General features: G+C 26.9%; 1 protein-coding gene across 9 annotated transcripts in view; it reads left to right on the forward strand.

The window, feature by feature from the left end:
- Nucleotides 1–18,750, forward strand: part of hth (Meis homeobox homothorax) — a 790,031-nt gene that overhangs the window by 551,115 nt on the left and 220,166 nt on the right. For 6 of the 9 annotated variants that reach the window (XM_075365656.1, XM_075365663.1, XM_075365654.1 and 3 more), the window contains one exon: nt 8,637–8,785. The exons of the other annotated variants lie outside the window; for them this stretch is intronic. In XM_075365656.1, the coding sequence (XP_075221771.1) occupies nt 8,637–8,785 (149 nt within the window). The remainder of the gene's footprint in view (nt 1–8,636; nt 8,786–18,750) is intronic. 9 annotated transcript variants of the gene reach the window in all.

The following is an 18,750-nucleotide window of genomic DNA, read 5'->3' on the forward strand; positions in this document are numbered from 1 at the left end:
TTTTATTGTTTCAAATGATTAAGCTTACGCATCTTAATATGCTTTTAATAATATCATTTTTTTATTTATTTTAAAAAAGATAGGTTAGATGAAATACTGGATAGAATAAATAGTTTTTTTAAAAGGTGATAAATTCTGTTTAAAAATATATATCACTAATTAAAAGATAATAAATAATACACAAACGAATAAAAAAAACAAAAAAAAAACTAAATTGTAGGCATTTGTTATTTTTTAAGTTAAATTACTAAATTTTACCAAAAAATTAGATAGATATCGAAAGCAGAATGAAAAAATGAAGGAAAGCTTCACAGAACATACTTAGTATCAAATTCAGAACTAAGATTTAGAAAAAAAATCAAAATTATACATCTTTGCTAATAATTGATATTATTAGCGATTTATACAGAGCGTTCGTAAACTTGATGTGCACTGAAAATGTAAAGACGAAACTTTCTTAACTATTACTTTCTATTTTTATTTCATTATTTTATAGAAACGGATATTACTGAACACATTTCAGTTTGTTTTCAAACACTTTAATCAGCTGATATACTGGAATGTCTATCTATGCTGATATTGCGGTTTTTATTTCGTCATTCGTGAGCTATCAGTTGCGATACATTGCTTGTTTCGCTGAGCCTCATAGAAAATAATTTAGGGGAGTCAGTTCGGGCGATCATGCAGGCTACAAGCCTCTCAAAATGATTCGTTCAGCAAAGACATTTCGTAAAAAAGTCATTGCCTTATTAGCTGTGTGCGCTCTGGCGCCATCTCTTTGGAACTAACTGCGATTGATTTCCAGTTCTGTTAACGAATAATGAACTTTGTTAAAACAACACAATAACGATCACTGTTAACTATATTTTTTAAAAAAGATTGGACCCATAATGCACTCACACCTATCTAGACTCTAGTTTTCGCTTCGTGTAAAGATTGTTTGTGTAATTTACGGGGGTTTGTTGTTGACTAGAGTCGTGTATTTTCTAAATTAATAAAGCCTTCCAGATGAAACCAAGCTTAATCTGTAAAAAACGTAACGTCGAGAATACCTTCAGAATTTGGTCAATAAAACGTTTAAACTATTAACAGTAATTTAGTTTTTTGGCACGATCTGTAGGTTTCAGTTCTTGAACACACATTACTTTGTAGGAGAAAAGTTTCAGTTCTTTTTTTAACAGCTTTATGTGCGGTAGCAAGTTCGATATAACTAACGCATTTGCTAACTTACGCATTTGTTGGATTTTCGACCATAGCATCCTAAATATTAAGTAGCTTCTGTTCGTTTAATTTAGGTAGTCTTCCGCTTCGAGCATCATCTTCAACAGAACCTGTTGCCCGAAATTTTTAGATAAGAATTCGAAATGCTTTGCGGTAAGGAATGGTGGTGAATATTTGGAAACTTTTCAGAAACCTTGTGCTTCACTAAATCATTATACTTGTTACCTTCGTGACGGACATGTTCAACGAGAAAAATACGCTCCTCTACCGAAAAAAACTATTATATTTTTCGCAACTATTGATTTCGATAAACGAAACGAAGGACGTTCAATCACAACTCGAATATCTGACGTCTTGGTCTATTACTGAACAACGCCCAACATACCCATACAATAACCACCCTAACGCCGAAAGAACAGAATGCGCCACATAATTCTAAAGCATACTGTACAGCGACTTTCCTAACGCACTGTAGAATCAAAATATGAAGAATAGGAAAAGCAAAAAGAGAAAAAATAAAAATCTTTAAAAATTTGTAGTTGCAGCGGATGTCCAAAATTAGGTTGCTTGGTTTTATAATCAAATTTAGTTAATTTGATTGTAAACGATGTGTAAAGAGTAGGGTGACCTGACCTGTGTAGGAAAACAAAGGTGCCGTTATATGAAAAAGATGAATGATGTACAGAAAGAAATAGAAATAGATCATACTAATCAGCTGTGTATGATATACCGCAAAAAATATTTATTTCGTTAAATTTAAAAAATTATGGTTTATACTTCTTTGTCATCATTAATAAACATTTTTACTTTTAGAAACGGTGTGTAATTAGTGTACTCTTCAAGTGTATACCTGATTTAAAATAAAATCATCGATTTTATATCCTTATAGATAACATTAATTTCATTAGATAATGGTAATGAAATTCCCTGTTGCATGCTACATAAAAGCATTTAAATTTAGTTTGGATTCAAACAGCGTTTTATATTTACTAATTTACCTAGAGATGATAGTAAAACATATAACTTCTGGTAAATTTCCTAAAGTGCCTTGTTCCTATCTGCTTTAAGTTTCTTCATATTTTCTCTCCCTATCTTTTGTGCACTATATATATATGTTTACTTGCATTACGTGTATGTGTAAAATGTGTGTATTTTGTGTATATAGTACAATGGGGGCAAGTAATGGTGTCTGTATTAAGAGAGGGTTTTTGGATGAAACCCTACCTATAATATAATGTAGCGACCGACCAACCACTTCTGAACTCAATATATTGGTTAGCCCAGGTAACATAAGAGCCGCTTTGTACTTTTATATAAAAGACCCTAATGTGTAAAATGGTATAAAAGGGGAACTAAACTTACTTCTATTAAAATAAACCATATTTGTTTTAAGGAAATAAGTACGGAAACGTAATTATATTTCTACGTTGTTTTTTTTTTTTTTAGTAAAGATGAAATAAAAAAAAAAAAAAAACTTAAAAAGTAAGTTTAAGTAAATTTCATCTCTATTTCAGGTGCATATTTATATATTTATCATTAATAAAAATTTCCCTTAAGTTGAGAAGCACTTCTCTTAAAAACGTTTATATAACTTTTTTTATTCCTGGAGCGTACATTGAATTATTTGGGTACAATTAAACCGCCTTATGTCTCATTTTAGGTAAACAAAACTGCCTTTTTAATTTAAAGTATACATAAAATAATAGTAATAATTTAAATCAGAATAAGTATATATATTATGTGTGATGTTAAGACCTATAGGTATATTTTAATTAAATTAAGGACTCTTCGAAAAGTATCGGATAGGATAGACATTTGTGGCAGTGTTGCCTTGTAAAGAGACGAACTAATTTTATTTACCGTGTAATAAGACAACCAGTTTTAGTTAATTTAGTGATAAATAAAATTTCCAGACCGTAAAAACTGTGGAGTAAAACAATAATTGGAATATATAAAACATTAAGGAAGTAGAATATTGCAAACATTTTAAGATGAATAAGTAAAGCGTATAAAACATAACGTAGAATTGCACCAGACTGGGTGTTAACCCACTGGTTGGTCTAAGGGTGAACTCATCATCGTGAATCAGCTGATTTCGAAGTTGAGTGATCTGAGGTTCAAATCTTAGTAAAGGCAGTTGCTTTTATACGGATCTGTACTCTAGATCATGGATACTGGTGTTCTTTGATGGTTGGGTATCAATTAACTACACATCTCAGGAATGGTCGATCTAAGACTGTACAAGACTGCACTTCATTGACATTCTTACATATCATCCTCTGAAGTAATACTTAACGATGATTCCGGAGGCTAAAAAGAAAAAGAAAGTCAAAGTTAACTGACTGTTAACATTCATTAAATCATTTGTATAATTATTTAAAAAATTATGTAAAATTAACATTTAATAAAATAATAAAATTGTATATCGGATTACTCTTTTATAATTTAATTCTTAATTAAATACCATCATTTGTAGTTTTAAAATTTTTTCGTAATATATTATATTACAGAAATACCAATGATCATGATACATAAATTTATATGAAAAGCCCTTTAAAAAAAAAAAAAAAAATAGTAAACCTCGTTGTTTGTTTTTTGATTGATTGATGGCGTAAAACATCTCTGTTATATTTGATGTAACTTAATTCAACCGCAGTGTATAAATATCGAACGGCGTTCATGTAGTAAATATTAGATCTCTCAAATTAGGATGTATTTTTAACTAGAATCTAACATCATGCTTAGTAGACGATGAATTCAAAGATAATATTCATAATGAGAATAGTAAAGAATATTTGTATAACATGACGTCATGATTTCTTTAATGAAAATTGTTAATATATTCTTTTAGCATACGTACATGTTTAGATTTTACTCTGATATTTCGACGCAAAGTTGGAACCTGTAATTATAGTATAAACCACAAAACAGGTCTTGCCGTTTGATTAATATCTGTACGATTTCTGTCGTCGGTTGAATTTTAGGTTCGACCACACACACTCGGTTTAAACAAATCAATTGTGTATACGTTTAATGTACTCGTTTTAAGACTGTGTTCGTTCCTTTCAGAAGTGTATTAAAACAGATATCCATACTACAAGGAAAGTTGTTTGCAAAAATTTTTTTTGATTATTTTTTTAAAATGAGATTTAACACTTTGTTGTTATGTTTATTTCGATAAATAAGTAAATAAATAATGAGAATATGTGTGTGATTTGATGATTAAACCGGCGTGTAGACGTAAATAAGCAAACTAAAAGCAACAAATAGGAGAACAGATTACTGTAATATATTCAACAACGGATCCTAGGAGGTATCGAGTTTATTATTATTATATATAGGATAAAGATAGCATATCGCCTAAAGCTAAACGCATATGGTGTTTGCTGTAGCGTACTTTCTATCTATAACTGTGACTCCTATATAAGCCGTACTCTTGCGGTCGGGGCGATCATCATTAGTGTACTAGAAGACAAAAGCAAAAACCCCCTTCTGGTATTCTATTTCGTTTCTTCGTGCTTCAACGCTTACGCGTGCGCTCGTGTTGTTTGAGTATACATATACGTTTGTTTGTATATTTATATATCGATGAGAATGTGTGCATGTATGTATGCATGCGTATATTTGTTGTATGTTTATATGCATAGGGTTAGAAATAAATGACTCATATACAAACATCACGTCGACAACGAATTCCTGCTCCTCTTTTTCTATTCTCCCGTCTTCCTCTTTCTCCTACCTCCCTGTTCTTACTGTTTCTCGGATAACAATGAAAACAAGAATAGCACCATTGATCCGATGTTGTTGTTCGTTTACCACCCACATCAAAAACTGATCGTGGTATCGTAAACTTTCTTTTTTGTTCTGTTTTTAATAATTTCTGTATGAGATCGTTTAACTACGTAATACGTATTCTTTCTTTAATGTGAACCGAAATTTTTTTCTAAAACTATTCTTTTATCTTTAGGATTTTATATTTATGATATACATCTTTTATTAAAATATCCAAATTAAATCTTAATTGTGATGATGTAAATATTTATTTACTTTATGTTGAAATTATTAAATGATAATAAATTTTTTTTGCTGTGATGTTAAAATTTGAACTATTATTGTAAAAAAATATTATTATTAAAACTTTCTGAACCAAATCCTGCTGAATTTCATCCTACCGCTTTTTAACAAACTTAAATAAACGACGATATTTTTCATTTTACCCGACAAAGTTTTTTCAGCGTTATTTTTCTAATTTTAGTTTACATAAAAAATATTCAAGTTTTACATTTTTGTTTATTTATGTACCAAAATATTGCGAAGATAGGATTATAACTTGGTTATATTTTATAATTTTTTATCTTCTTTTTTAACGTTTATTTTAAAGATAATTCAAAAAATTATCCCTTTTTAGCATATTTGATTTTTTTTCTTCTGAAGTATACCAGGATAACTTTAATTATATTTAAATGTGTCTTCTAAATTTTATACGTATATATTTTCATATTATATACTAATTTTATAAATAATTTTTTTTATTATAACATAATTTCTTTGATTTTCATACTTTGCTCTGAGTTTCAACAAAATAGGCTTTAATACCCTTAAAATCGTGTTGTGCATGAACTAATTTTATGAAGTTCATGCACTATTTTTAGTTTTTAGTGCACAATAGTACACTATATATAAATTTGTCATCCGCACGCTGTTTAATTATCCTATATTAAAGAGTAATGTTTGTCACCCGCACGCCTAACGATCAGAATCCGTTCATTTGAAAATCAAATGTGAATTTTAAAAACCGTTCCCAGAAGTTTTCGATTTCGACCGCTAGGTGGCGAACTGTATTTTTTAAGGTTTTTTTGAAATGGTGTTTTTTAATTTTTAAAAGATTTAAAACTTGTTTCTTAATTTTTACTAATTACTTTTCAGATCATGCAATTTTAATCCTTTGATATCCTTATTCCATTAAAATTTATACTTTAAATAAAACTAGATTTTATATGTAATGTATATATGTTAAATGATTATCGGGAGAGATTTTATATCTTCTAATAATATTAATAAAGCTTATTAATTTAAAATTTTTTATAATGATTATAAATCGCCTCATTATTTATTATTTTTTTTTTGTTAATAAATGCTGTAAACATATTTTATACTATACAACGTTATAGAAAAATAATTTACAAAATTTTACAAAATTTTCACATCTACTTTAAGGATTAAGGATTTTAATTAATTCCGATATAAAACAATTGGTGTATAGCATCTGTTTAAAATTCTTAATAGGTATATTCAGGTTGGTCTATTAGGGAGTATAGATAATTGTCAGACGTAAATTGTTAGACACATTAATTTTTGGTTCGTAATTCTGTTTCCGAAAAAGATTAAAATCCAATAGGTTTTATGACTTCATTTTTACAAATTGAAAATAAAAACAGATTTTTTTTTAATCTATTTTTTGTTTTATTTTTTTACGTTCTTTGTTTACGTTAGTTTTAATTTAAAACCATTTATGGTTAAATTATTATTTTATATATTCTCATCTTATAATTTTGTGGCCCTCTGTATGTTGAAAGGATGTGAGTGATAAATGTTTTTACTTTTTAAGTTTATTTTAAGTATTTATGATTTTTTAATTATAATATTTTATTGCTTGCTATGCTTTGTTTTATTTATTAAAATTATTTATATTTATGCTATATTTTTATTATGATTATTATGCTGAAATAATTTATTTTGATTTATGCTTTTAGATAAAGTTATATAGCTTATAAGCAGCTGCTATTAAATCATTAATTTACGCTCATGTATAAATTTTATTAGTAAAAATAGGCCTTTAATTATGATAAAAATCAAAATTTTTTGAAATATATAAATATTTTTGTTTTATTATTGTACTTAGATGTAAAATTATAGTCGGAGAACTAAATGAAAGTTTTTTTTAATTAGTAATCTTATACATTTATTTCAGTTTAACCTGGAATAAACCTTTTCTCGTACTACTTCTGTGTTTGCAATAACTTCTGTTTAAAAAAAAAACTTTTTCTTAAAATAAACAAATGTAAAATTCCATTCAAAATTTACTTCCAAATTTTTATTTATTACTGTCGACTATACTTTTCCTAAGTACATTTTTAATAAAGTTTTATTAGGGAATAATATATATTTGCTGATTGTTTAATTTTTATTTTTATAATATGCGTCCAAAAAATCACTAATCTGAAATTTCGTTTAATGTTATACTACTAATTAAATGTCTTTAATTATAATGTTTTAAATTATATTTTGTTATATGTAATTGCATTTTATGAATAGGTAATTATACATTATATTATTTTATTAATAAATTATAATACAGTAAAGAGTGATTTTTTGGACTCTTGCCATTTTATTTATTATTATTTTTATTTTTTAATGCGATTCGCTAGTCATATGTGCATGCGATTATTTTTATAATAAATATATTTTTATAAAAATGATCATATAATTTATTGTATTATTTACACGATCATTGGATTTTCTTACTTTATTATTATCATTTTTTCATCGAACTTTCTCTTAATATGAACTGAAAGTATATATTTTTTTTTAATAATAATAAAATCTACTATCTTCCTTAAATTAACATAAATTAGGTTTTTTTTTTTTTTTAATTTAAAACCGAATTATAACATTAATTAAAGTTATGAATTATTCATTATTGTAAATTTCATTTAATTTTCATATTATCGATATGGAATTTTTTTCAATTATTTTATTCAGTTCAATTATTTTTAAAAATGCCAAATTTAAAAAAAATTTTACATATTTTTTTTTACTAAAACAAGGCCAGAACAATTTGAAAATAAAATATAAAAAAAAAACTACCTTGTTTTTATTATAAAACAGTTATTTTGAAATCCAATGTCATAGCATATGATGAATGAAATGTAATTAAGTATGATTTTTTTTCTCGATATGTTATAATTATTAATTAAATCAATTAAAATTTGTTATTTTAAGAAGAGACTATTATTATTATTTTCTTTTTTCCTTTCAAATGTGACCTCCACCATATATTGAATGGTAGGTATATGTTAAATAAGTTAATAAAAATAAACTGCAATATAACCGTATGCACAAACGAGTAGTGAATCGCTTTAATTCTATGAATATAAATATTTCAATTCTTTTTATATTTGGATTTTTATTTGTTTAAATTAGAAAATTAAAAACAATTTCTTCTTTATGAAAGGAGAATATGTACATAATATATATCAATTTAAAAAAAATCAGCTGCTATATTATTAAATTTAATTATTTTATTAAAAAAAAATAAATAAATAAACCTCATTATAAATTATAATATTATAATAATATAATGAGACAGTCAAAAGTATAATGTGTATTCAATGTACGGGGGGTGCTGGTGGCAGGCGATGCGAGTAATGCGAGCATTGGGAGCGGGGAAGGCACGGGGGAAGAGGACGATGACACCAACGGAAAGAAGAACCAGAAGAAAAGGGGTATCTTTCCGAAAGTGGCCACCAACATCCTTAGAGCCTGGTTATTTCAACACCTCACGGTAAGATATTATTCATCTAAAATAAATTTTATATATATCTATATATTATTATATTTAAATTAAGCTATATTAAAATAGCACAAATTTTAATTTGTTTATTTAATATAAATTGCGCACTTAATTTAGGGAGAAAAATGTAGCGTATTTAAATATTATTATACGCTTTACATTTCATATTATTAATTGCTTAAATTTGATTCACAAGTCGTCTGTGCATGCGGTTGAATTTGATATTATTTATTTCTTTTTTCGTAGGGGGAGGAATTCAGTTCATAATACGGTTAGTATTTTAAAATTTCGACCGAAAGCATTAAAGACGAAATGTGTGATCGGCTAAAAACGTTTTTACATTTTTTTTGTTCGTACATTCCAAATCATATTTCATAAAAAGTTTTTAAAAGACGAGTTTAATTTATGAAACGTTTAAAAATAGTCTGAAAAAATAAGTTCACGAATCATTTTAACAAATGTACGTAGATCATTAACCGATTAAGATAATTTCACATGTCCATCACATTTTTGTTTAGTTTATAATATTAAATATGCTTATTTTGTTTAACCACATGATAGCCGATCTAAAATGAGTTCACTTTTAAAACATCACATCGATTTTAAACCATGATAAACATACCGTACATGATTTATTAAGGAATGTGAGGAATGGAGTAGTTTCCTGTTGACTTTTTCATTGAATCTATTATTTCAATTATAAATCGGTTTTCCAAACTTATCTAAATTTATTTTTTTGTTCGACAACCAGTTGCAATCGGCTTCTTAAGTGGAACCATAAGTCGCTTGACAAGAAGCAAATGATAAGGGATTCTTAAGGAACTCCCATAATAATAAATAATAAAGGAATCATAATAATTATTATCACTAATCTTAAAGTTCATTAGAAAAAATATTTTGCCAACACTTCATAGTCCATAAAAACAAAACATTAATAAATTAAAAAGTAAAAGTAATATTACTAGATATGGCGTTGTCATTTATCAAACTGCCATGCAGTAGCCCGTAAGTCAAGTACTTGGAGACGTTTCAACCTTCAGACGTCCCTGCTGTTATCAAGCAGATTGATTGCTAAGTGGATTGTGAAGTCGTTGTTGGTACTTAACACTGCGCTGTCTTACAACACCACGAACCTTCGGAAGCTCTAGATATTCATGAATTTCATCATTCCGTGTGAACCATGGTGCCTCTGCAATTGCTCTCGCACTGTATGATATCTATGTATATCGTAAACTTATTTAAATTCAGGTGAAATTCAATCCCAAAAAGGTTTCATTTTCATTGTGTGAACATCATAACATTCAGTGGAATCAATTAAACTTAATTTCACATGTTCCTTAGGTGTGTAACTTAGTATCATAACTGCAAAGAAGACTCGGATCTGTAGGGTATTGTAAATTATTTTGATTTGTCATAAAATAATTCATTATATTACTGAAAAAAAATTATTAAAAAAACTTATTTTTTAATGAGAAAGTTTTGTTATATTTTAACTGTTGCACTAGTTTTTTTTTTCTTGTCTTTATTATAGCCTACACCTTCTGAAGAGAGATAACTCGACTTCGTTATCTTCCTGTTAATTTTTTTTTTGATATCTTGTTAAACCGTATAATATTGTAGCTACTTTCCTAGAAAGATTACTTAATATATTATTGAAAAAGCAAAAGATGTAGGTTAAAATTTAAATGAGAAAATATTAAATTTTATTCACTGGTTTGTAAATCTTCTCAGTGACATTACGGGTAGTGTTTAACTGCCTAATAAATTAATCTATTTCAAATGATAGACGCTTCAGTTTGTTTTAATTATAAAATTTAAATAACTTAACGTTATAAATTTAAAAAAAAATCGTGTGAAATTTGAAGGAGCACTTCAAATCTCATAAATTTGATTTAAATGAAAATTATGCTTTATTTTACTTTGTTTTTGTCTCAAAATAAATTTACAATTGGTTGTACTTTAACAGAAACCATAAGTAATTATGATTACCTGCAAATACATGTAGAGAAAATTATATACTGATATTCATGGACTTCATTTTTATTGTCGTTATTATTATTTAACTTTTTTTAAAATAAAATTTACATAAACGATATGTTGACAAAAGTAATTTAATTTAGACATTGTTGGAATATTTAAAAACAAATTGCATTATTATATACTTTTTTGTTTAAACCAGAATATATATATGTTGTTTAGAAAAGAATGCAAAAATAATAACTTAAAATCAATTCTTAGGTATATTTTTTATTTTATATTTATATTTTATAAAATAAGTTACTTTACTAACTTAAATTACAAAAAAAAAAAAAATAAATAAATAAATACTAATAGGGTTCACAGCTAATTTTTAAAATGAACTGAAATCTCATGTAAAAATCTATATTGGAATGGAATTTTCATTTATATATATATATATATATATATATTATTTTCCTGTTACATGATGTTTTACTTTTCGAAGCGTAGTTAAAATACATCATAGCAACATTATTACTTTCAGGAATAATAAATTTTATCAAAATTGAATATCTACTGTATTCCTGCCGTTCGACTTTAAAAATAACATTTTATGTTCTTCGTAAAACAAAGAAAAAGAATAAATTATGTATAAATCACTTAACAAATTTTGAAAAAATATTATTGAGCAGTGTTAAAATTTTTTATAATAATGCATTTTTACAATCTATCATTAACTAAAAAATGTTGGGAAAACCAATTTTTCATTAGCTGGAAATGGAGGTCAGTCTGTTATAGAAAAATTCAAGACAAAACAACACTTTAAACTAAATGTTGTTTGAGATAAATATTTTTATTCCGTTTATAACAGATTCAATTATATTATATGCCCATTATGACATATACAAAATTATAATAATAATAATAATCGTAAAAATATTTTAATTTCTGTTGATTATTTTTTTTGAAATGTTTTGAAGCTTGTAGATATTTTAATTTATAATCTTTATCAATATATAATATTACTGGTATAGAATGAAAACCAGAAGTATTAATGTATAGTTAAGATTATGTTACGATTTTGCCTACTTTGCCCCGTCATCGTGGTATACAGTAGGAAGAACAGTGATAACGCATAACACTCTGTTAATTGTATTTTTATGTATATCAGTATTAAAACGGTTTATGCCCTTTTCGAATTGAAAATAATTTTTACCCTATTTTATAAAATAAAAATGTATTAAACTGATTTTATTTTTGGTCTGAGTTAATTATTTTTAACTTTTTATTTTTTTCAGAATCATAATTTTCTGTAATAAAATCTGTAACATAGTTCTCCAACTAAAAAGAAAGTCGTTAAATATACATTTTTTAAATCAACTAAAAAATATTTTCTTCAATATTACCTACAGTGGAATTTGTTGTAGCCTGTTGTAATTTGGGTTTTTCTTTTTCAGAATAGATTTCTAAATTTATTTGAATACTTTCTTATGTAAATTCGGGAAATTATTTTAATTTTTTAATCGCATTATTTTGCTTGTTATATAAACCCTAGAATTTCGGTGTACGTAAATTTTACGTGTACTTTAGTTTTAACTCCAATCCTTCCCCTCCACAGGCCCTAGAGGTCGCACTTCCGGCAGTGCTGTCCCGGTTAGTTGCAATTAAGGCGCCGTGAACGTTTGTGGTTTACGTGCTTCTATTAGTTCTTCAATTCTCTTTCTGTGTCTCTTTACGTCAAATTTACGTTTCTATAGTAACTAGAAAAATGTTACATATCGATAGTACACTGTACAGTATTGCTTACGTCATTTTTATGTACGCTACGAAAAGGTGCAGTTTTTCATACGTAATTATTACGTGGTCTTGTGATGAAGATGTATAAACAGAAACGTTCTTTGCCTGAATATGATGATTCAGATATAGCAGAAGAGGAATTACAAGGAAGTGATGAAAATGCTGTAGAATTTGAAGATTTATTTTGACGAGGATGAATACGGCAGTGATAAAAACCAGATTATGTACTAGACAACGACCTTGATAAAGACCAACAAATTATACATCCGATAAATGACATCGAGGGCAGCGTAAATAATGAAAAAAATCAGATCACGAAAACAAGAGGTATAGATAATTACGTCTGGCAGACCCAAAAATATCAAACCACTGGGAAAGTCCCAGCCAGAAGTGTTGTACATATTGCATAAGACCAGGTCTAGGGGCCCGATTGATGAGTGGACCTGACGAATGTTTTAGATTTTTTTAGCAACAATATTACGCAAAAGAATATTAAATAGACTAATGAAGAAATTTCTGTGAAGCAGATAGCGTACAAAAATCCTGACGATGGTTCACTGAGAAATATAGATACAGAAGAAATAAATACCTTTTTTGGTTTGTTGATCTTGTCATCTCTAACAAACAATCATCTCCCTAGTAAGTTATGTTTGATATAAGTTTTATCGGTCAAAAGCAGTGTCGGAGAGACGATTTACATTTATAATTGATTGTCTGAGGAATTGATGATAAAAGAACGAGAGAGGAACGTAAAAAAAACAACTAGCCGCAATCTCTGAAGTCTGGGACGTTTTTATTGACAGTTGCAAGGTGGACTACGAACCTAGTTCTTATTTGATAATTGATAAGCAGTTGGTTGGAGTATGAGGAAAATGTCCGTTTCGTATGTATATTCCGAGTAAACCGATTAAGTACGGAATCAAAATCATAATAATGTGCGACAACAGTTCCAAGTACTTGATAAATGCAATACCGTACAGGGGAAATTGCACTGTTCCCAAAAAGAAACAGGTATCCCGCGTTATTTCGTCGAAAATCTAGTGCAGAAAACAGTATCAGACTCAAACGGAAAGATTACAGTGAACAGTTGGCTCACACGTGTACCAGTAGCATCTGTAAGAATGTCATCTGACAGTAGTCGGGGAAAAAAAAAAAATTAAACGTGACCTGCCCGCGGACTTCAAAGACTTAAAATACAAGAATCGTGAAGTTAGAAGCTGCATGTTTTTATCTCACAGCCGTATCTTACAAAGCTAAAAATAACAAATTAGTTATGTTGATATCGACAATACATCCATCCGGGTAGCGTACTGAATGTTCAGATCAAAAAACTCAAGAGATAATTATGACTTTTAATGCTGCGAAAGGGAATGTTGATACATCTGATAAAATGTATCGCAATATGAACTACGGGTGAAAAACTAAACGGTGGTAGCTGTATTTCTTTTATAATATGTTCAACAAAGCTTGTTGTGTAAATTAATACATAATATATTTACAAAAAATGGCGGCTTTTATAGAACTGCCGCCAGCATCGATCATACACGAAAACCTTTATCACGGCTAGAGTTTATGATAAAATTACACAAATAACTGTCATTACGGTGGCTGGAAAAAGATGGAAGGGAAATCGTTAATTTTCTTCTGAATTGAAGAAAGGTCATCCATCATAAGTTTTGAAAATTTAGAAAAATCCGGTTGAAGCTGCAGATCAAAATTTCGAAAATATTGCAGTTTTTACAACTCGAAGAAAAAAAAATGGCGTCGACGTATTGTGGCTGCGGTAATGTAACATGTGGTAAACATCAAACAAAAAAATGCCCTGATTGCCGCTGAACGGACTTATTTTTCTATAATTATGTTTTTTATTCTTATTTTATTGTAGTTTTTAATTCTTTTATTAATTAACATTTGTTTGTATTTTAAAATAAGGGATTGTGGAACATAAACAGTGAAAAACAAACAACAAAATGCTGCATAAAATAAAATTATTATGATGTAATGTTTACCGTATTTTTTTTACTATTACATTATGAAGTGTGTATACATTTAATTTAATTACTGTAACGTAATATTTTTACTGATGTTTCAATGTAGTAATGCAATTTTATTATTAAATAAACTTATTTCCATTTATTGTGCTACTTTTGTAAAGCACGTTAAATTTTAGGTATCCCTAATAATAAGCGCTCCTTAAAATGTTCTAGAGTTCAGTAAATAACTCTGAATGTCATAATTTTTAATAAATATCACTCTTCCAGTGTATTTTATGTGTACATATATATTTATTCAATAATTTATTATAAAAAAATAAATAATCATTTACATCTACTATTTCTTTTTGCTGTGTATTTTTCTTAAGTGATAATTTTAATTTGACATCATACAAATATATATATATATTTTATTTTCAGTGTTTATAATAATTTTAAAGAGGATAAAACATTTACGTTACCATACGCATATCGTTAATGTGTTTTTATAAAATAATGTTTGCACGGTGATCATAAATACACTGTGATAACACATCTTTATTTATGTAAAGTGATACTTTGACGCTATGCCAAGTAAACAACGATATACTGAGAAGTATGTCGGTATATATGTAAATCTAATCCGAGTACACTATTCGCACATTTAAGTATAGCTAAAGGCTTATATTTTTTTTCCTTTTAATATTTAATGTACATTACATAACACCTTTGGTTAAAATGTACGTTACGTACAACTGAGTATAATCTTTAATGATTTATATTTTTTGTGATTAACAATAACTAACGTTGAGTAAATTTTTATTCAGTCGATTATGTATCTGATAAAGAAAACTTATTTTCTTCCAACTATATATATATATATGTATATATTTTTTTTCTTTAAATGTGTTTTCATTTGTTAAATATTTTATAATAGGTATTCTATGCAATTAAATATTTTTGCTATTTATTTATATTGACAAAAGTCTGTAAAAATAAATGACAGTTATACATACTTTCTTTTTTCCGTATGTAATTTATTGTTTTTTTTTCCATATAATTACGTTTCTTATTAAAAATATATCGGTTTTAAATTTACTTTTCTCTTTATTTCTTTACTTATTTATATTATTGGTAATTTAAAAAAAAAATAATAACGAGTATGAAAAAAACAAAAAAAAACTATGTATGATCTGAATTGAGGATTAGTTGAATTCGAAGGACCCGTTCTTGTGATTTCTACATCATCTAGCATAGCGGTCAGTTGACGTACCCCATAAATTCTTATTATTAATCGTATAACAAGCATTTAATATTTTAAATTACAATAAGATAACAAATTATAAAGGAAATACATTACATTAAGACAATAATTATTTATAAGTTACTTTGTTAATTTTTATATTTGTGTTTTTTTATAAAAAATAATAGAAGTATTAACAGAATATTACTATATTCTGTTGGTTATTTATGCCTAACAAAATTTTATTGGTAATTTTTACCTAAAACCTTTTAATTGTATCTTATCTTATGTCGCATATGATCTTTGATTTATCAGGGCATGAGTTTACTTCGTAAAATATCTCTAAAAAAACTTACAATCGGAAAACATTAATTCATTGATTTATGAAGTCTTTTTTTTATATTAAGAGTAACAAAGTTTACTCATATCAATTAAATTTTATTGATTAAAATTAACTTGAATAATTGTAATTAATAACCCATCCTTATCTAATTAACTTTGAATGTAGCTTCATTTGTACGGTTAATATCATAAGAAAATATCGTAGCTGTATATTGATCCCGATTACATAAAACTACATCTACTATTTCCTGAAAATTAAAAATATAAATCACGCTTAATATCGATATACCTATCGATATTATAACGCTAATATATTGCATCTAAATAATTTACTATTTATATTAACACCTAATTTATCAGTATTCTATATTTTAAAAATACTAACAAGTAAACAGAAAACGTAAGCCAGTTGGTAAAAAAATAAGAAAGTTAAATTATTTAAAAAAAGTTGTAATACAAATGTTTGAGAATTTTTAAACTTCATTTATACTATTTATCAATTTTTATTTATTGGTATTACCTTTAGCTTTCCAAAACTGAAATGTTTATCAAATTTATTATTATTTTTTTTCTTTAATTTACGTTTCTATAGGTCTTATCTGACTCTTAAGTTATAATTAAAAGGTGAAAGGAATTTTATATCGGTTTTTGTTTATTTTAAGTATTATTATAGTAATAAAACTTAAAAAAAAGAAGAAAATTGTCATTTATCTCTAGAAATAATATATTGTGCATGGTAATATGTACAATATAGTTGATTATATAGGGGGCTACTCGTCCAGCTGAACCGAACAGAATCAATCGAATGTAATACCGTCTCAATGCGGGCCTTGTCCGAAATTACGTTCAAAGTGGGGTCCAACCTAGTGATTGATGGTGATAGATGACGTACTAGGAAGTCTCTTGAAAGTACTCTCTCTTTTTACCACCCTTAATCCCCCTTCCCGCCAATGTATCTCTTTCTTTTTTCTCTCTCGGCAATCTCACCTTCGCTACCATTCACTATCGCCCTAAATTCGAAACACCAATGTATTCTTCATGTTCTAGTGTGTTTGTATGTAGCTGTTTGCTGTTGAATTATGTACCCTTACTCATGATGCACAGTTGCAGTTCTGTTTCTACCATCACATATTACATTTCTCTTTTGAGTAAATAAAACTGAAATCCTTTTAACATACAACGTTTACATCATTATTTATTTATATATATATATTTTTTTTTTGTATAACAGATAAAGTAGAAATATTAGGTTGAACGTCAATCTAATTCTTGTTGAACAGGACCTCACAGAGCCGTACTTACCCTTTAGTCTTCTTTATTATTTTACTTAGTATAAAATAATTCTTTATTAAATTACTTCCACCTTTATGTTTTACATCAATTATATTTTCATTACCTATCTTTCTACGTAATATATTTCTTTCTCAACTGGTGTCTTTTCAACTGAATAACTTATTTTTCTTATGCATAGGTTTTTTCTCATAATCTGTTTCGTACTTTTCTAGACACATTTCTAACATCTTCAGATTTCTTTTAATTTTTCTTTATTTACTTCTATAATCTATCTCGTGTATTTTACATGACATGATTATACATTTTATAAAACATGACTGTTCCGTTCATTTCCCCTCAATTCTTGTTTTATATTTCCAAAAAATACATTTCTTTAAATAAAATATTTACTTAAGCATTCCATATCAAATTTCCTTTTTCATATTATTAAAAGACAATTTTTATATCGTCAATCGTTCGATTCGTATATTGTATAATTTTCTATTTCTTTTTACCATGTATGTATATGGTACTTTCAAGATACAGCTTACGATCTAAATAAATTGTTTGTTTCTTTTATTTTAATTTTTTTATATCTTTTTTGCTGTTTTTCTTCTAACTTTCCTTCTAGAGTCAAATCTTTAATAAGGTCCACCTATCTTGTTTTTCCTTTTTTAATATAATTCTACCTTAACCTTTTTTCCTCTTCTTATATTCATTTTAAAACAATCATTTCGTAGTGAAATTTATAAATCAATTTAAACATTTTCTACATTCTTCTACAACACCGTAATAAAAATATATTATTTGCTTTCTAACTTTTCTTTATTCATGTTTCGCTGCTAAAGCTTGACATTCTATACAAATATTTTAAAGGTTTTTTTTTAAATTTATTTTGTTATTAACAGTTATTCTTCTCAGTTAAAACTTTCATTGATTGTGACAATCTGTTTTATGCAATCGTTTTTACTTTATCTTTTCTATGTATATTCTATCTAAATTCCTAATTAAATTATCAGTTTCCATTTTTTCTTGTTTTATTTTACTTTTGACTTTGTTAATAATGTAAACGTGAAAGTTGAATTTCATTGTTATGATCTAATCTTATTTGACTTTGAATTTTCTACTAATCTATACTATTATATAAAGAAGGAAGAAGGTTGTGTTTGTTCGGAATAAACAAAAAACTACTCAATTGCTACCATATTTTTACTCCTTTTTCTTGACATAACTGAGAAGGTTTTTAGATATATTTCATTTCGAAAAATATTGGAAAAAGGGTTTTATATATATACTAGCAGACCCGACAATGTTTCGCTATTGCTAGATTTGAGTATATATTTAGATTAAATGTATACAATTGAAAGTTT

Source organism: Lycorma delicatula, chromosome 5 (assembly GCF_047948215.1).
Source record: "Lycorma delicatula isolate Av1 chromosome 5, ASM4794821v1, whole genome shotgun sequence".
In the NCBI taxonomy this organism is placed as follows: domain Eukaryota; kingdom Metazoa; phylum Arthropoda; class Insecta; order Hemiptera; family Fulgoridae; genus Lycorma; species Lycorma delicatula.